Source organism: Punica granatum, chromosome 5, assembly GCF_007655135.1.
Source record: "Punica granatum isolate Tunisia-2019 chromosome 5, ASM765513v2, whole genome shotgun sequence".
Lineage (NCBI taxonomy): Eukaryota > Viridiplantae > Streptophyta > Magnoliopsida > Myrtales > Lythraceae > Punica > Punica granatum.
The window spans coordinates 6021244-6028746 of NC_045131.1; the positions used below are offsets into that span (position 1 = coordinate 6021244).

The 7503-nt window shown below is 37.8% G+C and overlaps 1 protein-coding gene across 1 annotated transcript; it reads left to right on the forward strand.

The window, feature by feature from the left end:
• The first annotated feature begins 257 nt into the window (after positions 1-257).
• Positions 258-2451, forward strand: LOC116208811 (peroxidase 51-like). Its single transcript, XM_031542371.1, has 4 exons — positions 258-631; positions 724-924; positions 1060-1225; positions 1782-2451. The coding sequence occupies exons 1-4, from the start codon at positions 416-418 to the stop codon at positions 2186-2188; spliced, it is 990 nt and encodes a 329-aa protein (XP_031398231.1). The 5' UTR covers positions 258-415; the 3' UTR covers positions 2189-2451.
• The last annotated feature ends 5052 nt before the right edge of the window (positions 2452-7503 follow it).

A 7503-nucleotide genomic window follows, 5' to 3' on the forward strand; every position in this document is an offset into this window, starting at 1 on the left:
TGATTTTTCCCTTCGATTCTCAACATGTTCAGACAACTTACATTTTATTTTCACGATAAACTCTACTAAATTTTTTCAAAGAATATTCAAAGTAAAGAATGGTTTGCAGCAAACAAACTATTGAGACGAAGGCGGCCATTGACACTGCCAAAAATAAAGCCCAAAATGATGTCTCTTTCAAAGGACAATTATATCATAATCACTTTATTTTAAATAATTCACTTTTCTTCTTCCCTCCTTGTAAAGAAGATTCTAACACATACAACTGGCCATGCTTGTGACCGCTTCTCATCACTGAGCGCCCCATCCCGGCCCGTCCCTATATAGACCCAGTTCTCTCTATTGATCTCTTCCATAGTCTACCACCTCGTGCCCGGTAGCTGATCTCTCGAGTATATCTCTGGTTTACTAATACATGGGTCGGTTAGGTCTTGTCGCCCTGTGGTCTCTGTCGATTTGCCTGTGCCTGTTTGCCAACTCGGCTTCGGCCCAGCTGAAGCAGAACTACTACGCCAACATCTGCCCTGACGTCGAGAAGATTGTGAGGAATGCAGTTCAGAAGAAGTTCCAGCAGACGTTCGTCGCTGTCCCTGCCACCCTCCGTCTCTTCTTCCACGACTGCTTCGTCAGGGTAACTATAGTTATTCATGATCGATCGAGGCTTTTTTGAGATCGTATATATGATCCCTACAACTACAATCCGATTGACTTGCTGTCTGACAGGGATGTGATGCCTCGGTCTTAATTGCATCGACGTCGAGCAACAAGGCAGAGAAAGACCACCCTGATAACCTGTCACTGGCCGGGGATGGTTTTGACACAGTGATCAAGGCCAAGGCTGCCGTGGACGCGGTCCCAAAATGCCAGAACAAGGTCTCATGTGCTGATATCCTCGCCCTGGCCACCCGCGATGTGATCAACCTGGTCGGTCTAAATTCACCCATACACATACACGCGTCATAGATTATATTACTTGTAGAAATTTAAGGATGTCTTCAGTATTAAAGGAATCGTTACTAAATGACATGAGGCTAATAAGATTTTATTCGAATTTTGCAGGCAGGGGGGCCATCTTACCCGGTCGAGCTGGGGAGATTAGATGGGCTGAGCTCAACTGCGGCGAGCGTGAACGGGAAGCTCCCTCAGCCTTCCTTCAACCTAAACCAGCTCAACGCCATGTTTGCCGCAAATGGTCTGAACCAAGCTGACATGGTTGCCCTCTCAGGTATGTACCGTTAACATTAATTAACAATAACATATAGTTGGCCGACCTGTGATACGATACAACAATAAGAAGAAATTAAAATGAGAAACGGGGCATGTGGTAGGGATATATATGATATCTCCTGAATTCAAGAAGTTTCGAGTGCGATATATACCGTGACATTACAGTGCACAATCAAATTATGGTGATTAGATCAACATTCGCCACGATCGGATCTGGTTTTTGACAGCTCACGACTTTTTGTTGCTTTCTGCTGATGGGAACTTTGTTCAAAAACAACTATTTTAGTTGTACAGAGACAACTGAGATCGTGAAAGTGTACAACTAATCCCGAATCAAACCCATGTGCTGAAATTTTTAATTATAAATTGTAGCAATATAATTACATGAGATTTGGTGACCTGAACTTTATATTTAACAAATTTACATATCTTTCATGGCCACACATTAATTATATTGTGTGGGGGCAAAAATGAAGAATAGTTGTAAGTTCGGGGGCAGAAGTAGAATATTTTCTTAAATTTCTAATCATATATAGTTGACTTCCATTTTGCAGCCGCACACACCGTTGGGTTCTCCCACTGCGGCAAGTTCGCTAACCGGATCCACAACTTCAGCCGGTCCAATACTGTGGACCCGACCCTGAGCAAGAACTACGCTTCCCAGCTCCAGTCCATGTGCCCCAAAAACGTCGACCCGAGGATAGCTGTGAACATGGACCCGAACACCCCCCGCAAGTTCGACAACATGTACTTCAAGAATCTCCAGTCCGGTCATGGCTTGTTCACGTCCGATCAGGTCCTCTTCACCGACAGTCGATCCAGGCCAACAGTCAATGCATGGGCTCGCAACTCCGCTGCATTCAACCAGGCTTTCATCACGGCCATGACAAAGCTGGGCAGGGTTGGGGTCAAGACTGGCAAAAACGGGAACATCCGCCGTGACTGTGCGGTGTTTAATTGATCCACCCCGTAGAAACCGGAAACAAGGGTGATCAGGAGTTGTTAACTTTTTCCGGGTTCGGGTTTTCGGCTTTGAAAATTTGATTTGGTTCAATAAGGATTGGCCGCACTATTCATCGTTGGGCACGGGAAAGTAACGCCAAAGCAATGAATATTTGCTTTTAGATGGCAAATCCAAATCGACAACAGTGTGGGTGGAATGCAATATTTGCTGGGATTCTTTCTATGTTGATAATAAAATATTCCAACGCTATTTCTTTTATATTATAAAAGAGGGCAAATATTTAATATAATAAAAGAGAAATATTAAATAATTAATAAAGGAGAACAGATAGTCCCGTTAGGTATTGAACTCGCAACTTCTAGGTCAATAAGCGAGGGCATGCGCCACTGCACTACACCATCTTTTAATTAGTATTATTTTTATAATTCTTTTTTTTATTGTAAGAGTTATTTTATTGTAAGAGTTATTTTGCATTTCTATTTCCATAAGATTGTGTGAGCAGCGATTACTTCTGTAACTGATGGTTACGTCAATTATTGATAAAACAAAAGAAAATAATTAACATACTTATCCATAAAAATGAAAAATAGAAAAAAAAATTCACAAGATAAAATGGATGCAACCTTCCCAGCTAGAAAGTTGACTTGTACTATTATTTGCCTATATGCGGAAATCATTGAAAAACTTGATGATTTGATTTCTATCATTTATGTCTTGCATCAATGTCAATAACTTGTGGCAAGAGCAAAAATACATCGGATCCGCTTGAATAACTAGCTGAATTCATATAGGACCAGACGTACTCTATCATGTTGCTCGTCATGATTTACGAGTTATAACATATTGATACCAATTGAATATCCAAGAGGAAAAATTAACTTTTCTTGCGTAATAGTTAGAATGAGAATTGCAACGGACGATGGAAGCCCAACCACAGTGTAGCCTTATCAAACAAATCGATGTTAATTTATAGGATGACATGGGCTAGTCACCAGCTCACTAGAAATTTGCGATTGTCTGATTAGAATAACTTGACTCAAAATTGAAGTTCCTCCGACCTTCCTAATGATAAATAAGAGTGTTTTTCCTTTTTCTCTTTTTTTTTAATGTGATTATGAAGGATATCGTACTCCCTAAAAATTGATTGGCGAAAACAGTACCTCGATTTTTTTCAATTAGAATGAAAATGACCCGACAACAGATTGGAATATTCTGCTGGCTCTCAATAATATACATTAATAAACTTTTTCAAGTGATCATTAATAATAAAATATTAATTTGCCGGCTCTCAATTTATGGCCGCCCATATGCTTTAAGATCAGATTTCTACACATATCTTTGGAATTTCAAAACTAGATGCATTTAAGAAAATATGTCTGCTTCTCGGGCCAAAAAGAGAGAGAGAGAGAGAGAGAAAAGACCATCCCCACATTCCCCCACCCCACAACACACACACACATACACAAAGACAACTAAAAGTATTAAGGAGAGCACAGGGGAGCACATTGTTTTATTCATGACTCAAAAAGAGGCTGTAATAATAAAGCATAAAGGTGATCAAACTTAATCATATGCACGAGTATCGGTTTTTGATATACTAATTGAATTTTCTCATATCCCTTTATTTTTCATTCTTCTATCTCCTACTAGAGGCATGACCCTCATATAATCACATAGGGATGGACCCCAGAGGGAGGCTGAGGGGCAATCATTTGATGTCCTAAGTAAATTTATATATTTTTTCTCAAATTTTGATGAAATTCCTTGTATTTACCCTCCGAATTTGAAAAGACGATCTTCCGATTCGTCCTTTCAAGGACCTCGCCCACCCTCAGCTTAAATCACGCGTCCTTCCCTGTAACTGTAGAATGAAAAAAACAATTATTTAGTCTTGTCGAATTAATTGGGATATCAGCAATAGTTGCACTGTATAATATCATACATTACACGAAGTGAGATCGATGAAGCAATTACCATGAACATTACAAACACTTGGTAATCAGAGAATTTATAACTATAACTTGTGGGTGCATCATGATCAGACTCGCACGGCATTACGTGGAAGTTAATTTATTTATCTGGGAATCCATAATGTCGTAAATCCGAGAAAATGACCTAAATCAAACTTTGTGCAAGACTAACTTTTGTAATTCACCGAATGAATGAAAAAGGCTGAATAATTACAATTGAGGAAGGCCCAATAAAGAATCAGGCCCATTGTTTTAAGATTCCTCGGCCCAAGCCTACTGCATTCTGTTGTTGATATATTTTGTTTCATAGGCTAGGCCCAATAAAGAATCAGGCCCATTATCTTTCTTTTCAAGATGAGAAATATAATCCAACTCGATCACGCCCCTCACTTATATATAACAATCCTCTGTTTGCATTATATACGTAAGTAATGGTGAGTGCTAATTCCACAAAAGGAAAACTGATTTTTCATTTTTTTTTCACGGTAAGCAAACAAAAAGGATCTCAATTTAATCGAGGTTGGAATAAAGAGGAAGTATCTGCCAACCAGTATTCCGGTAAAACAGAATTATTCATAAAATTTCTGATTCAGGTGGTTCAACACCTCCTCCGCTTATATAAGATTACGGTTCGAGTTTAATGGATGGAGAAAATCCATGATTAGGAGAGTTTTACTCCTTAATTGGCCCATTCAGTTTGAACTTGAATCAGTTGGAGCTCATTCGACTCTCGTGAATATCGAGTGGTGCAGGATGAAAAAAAGATTCGATTAATTTCACATTTTAGTTTACCCACTCTAATGTACTCGGTATTTTCTTCAATGACTTGACCTCGTCTAAGAAATTTCAGTTTATTCCAAAGTGGCATCTCTTTCTGGGGCCCATGAAAAAGTCAAGACGTAGAAGAATTAATAATACCAACAAAACATAACAACATCAAAAAGATATAGTATATGAAACGACACAAACGAGCATAGATTACAGAGATGACGAAAATGTCGAGTGGTTTCCGCGGAAAACTTCGTTGCGATACGACGACATTACAGTATCTTTCGCAGGTAATTAATGCCGAACATGCGCAGGCACATTCCTCATATGATGCTGATCTGCAAGTGGATTTTGTTTATTATTTCTAGCTTTTGAACTCCAACCAAGTTGACGTTGTTGACTTGGTTTATATACAATTAAGCCTTTAATACCAGCTCCGCTTGATTACAAACTTTAATTGTCTCCTCAACGCGTAATGAACTTAGGTAAGTCAAGATAATTTCTCTTTTATTTTTATTTTTTGGATTAGTAAGTCAAGATAATTTCCTTTATATGTAAGTGGGTACAGTATTATTAATCAGGGGACAAATGGGATGATATATACACACACAGATAGCATCGGTATATCATGTTGGTATAACACAATGCTGATTGATACATATACAGATGAGGATTTTCAGTCGATGTTTGCAGATAACTCATTTTCCTAAGCTCAATTAATAATCAGTCGATGGTCCATTCGGTATGATGGATGTGTAGATATCGTTTTCGTACGAGTTACACATTATTACAATGAACCTATATACCAAAACTGAAACTGTAAGGGTGAAGCATGCATTGACTAAAAATATAGTATGATTACGACATTTTCCGTTGATCTCACTCACAAACACTACCTAACATCACTTTCATCAAATTAAGGAAGCAAAGTGCCGACCAACTTTGACTCCAAGAGGTCGACCATATGTCCCACAGCCCAAAGACCCTATGCCTGCTTCCTAACTAAACCAAACCATATTATGTATCATAGGCAATTGGTACAATAAAAGTTATGAGGGGACGAGAAAGTGATCGCTCATTACTCACCTTTTTCTTATCATCTTCGTATTGGAGAGAAATTATAACCTTATTCTTTTCAAACGGGAAGGACTTGGGAACAAGCTTTTAAAGGACGTACAAAAGATATGCTATTAAATTAGAGTTAGGTTGAAAACCTTGCACGCTTAATGGATAAAAGAACTCCAGTCAAACCTTGCCTAATTAGGTCCCCTACTTCCCTACTTATCCACAAGGACGGATCCAGGATCTGAGTCGAGACGAGGTGAGATTCTTAGAAAGTTGAAGGATATAATTTTTAAATTGTCTATTAAAAAAATGAACGAGAAAATCCTAGTAGAAGTTCGAAATACGACGGACCATTTCACACTAGTCACCTTATAGTTCGATTCCCGTCTATCCATTTGCGAGTATGAATGAAGATGGTGATGTCTCAAGGGAGTGCCAATCCAACCCTTTGGTCCTCCATATATTGGAGCTTTCTAGGAATCTTCTACTTATAATTTGCCGCATCAATCTCTTTTTTCTTGCTAATCTTTGCTTCTTCCTTGGCCGTATATACAATTGACTTTTACCTTTCCTTAACAACTAAGTTAATCAGTATTGGTAGCGAGATAATATATATATATATATATATATATATATATTCTGTGAATTTAGAAATTTCAAATTCGATTATGACTAACTAATAGGATAACTTCGTGCATGTTCCTGTTGTGACTAAATTTCATCTTCGTATATTAATCTCATAATATCCGTTGAAATAGGAAGAAAAAAAAGAAAAAGAATCGATTGGTGAATCATGATGTCACATATGGAAAAAGCTCTTTTTCATTAATTGCTAGAGGAAATCAATGACCACGCATTAAGAAAAATCAAGGAAAAGTAAGCTATCGATCTTTCATCTAAATCCATATTCTTTAAGAAGTCCTCATTTGGAAGGGAAATTTGAAGTTGAAAGCTTAAATGTACCAAGACCACATATTATAGCAGTGTAGCTCGATTTCAATTTAAGGGACCCGAGCAGAGGCGATCAGGACCTTTACATGCACACTTTTGCTTTAATATATACCATCTAAATCCAGGGACTCTTTTTCGGTGACAACATCCGATGACTTTATTAATTTTCATAATTTTTTTCTTTTTTTTTAATCTCAAGGAGCATCATTATTTTAGATTTAATTGCACAAATTCTTGCTGTATTAGCGAGCTATTAGAATACCATAATCAGGAAAAATTTTAATCCCGATATTGATTTAATACAGTGCTAAGTACGTAAATTCTCCCATAGGGAAATTACTATATGCTTAAGTGGCCGATTAAAAATTTGAAAACAATGAAACGTTTTGTATGTATTAAGCAAACGGGGATAAAAAGGCATTTATTCTTACTAATTGCAAGGGAAAAACGGAAAAGAGAGAAAAAGGCGATAGGAAAAAGTAGTAAACATTTTCATGGATCACGGTTTCTTTAGTTAACGACATGTCTTATCCTACCAGTCAAATATATCTCAAAAAA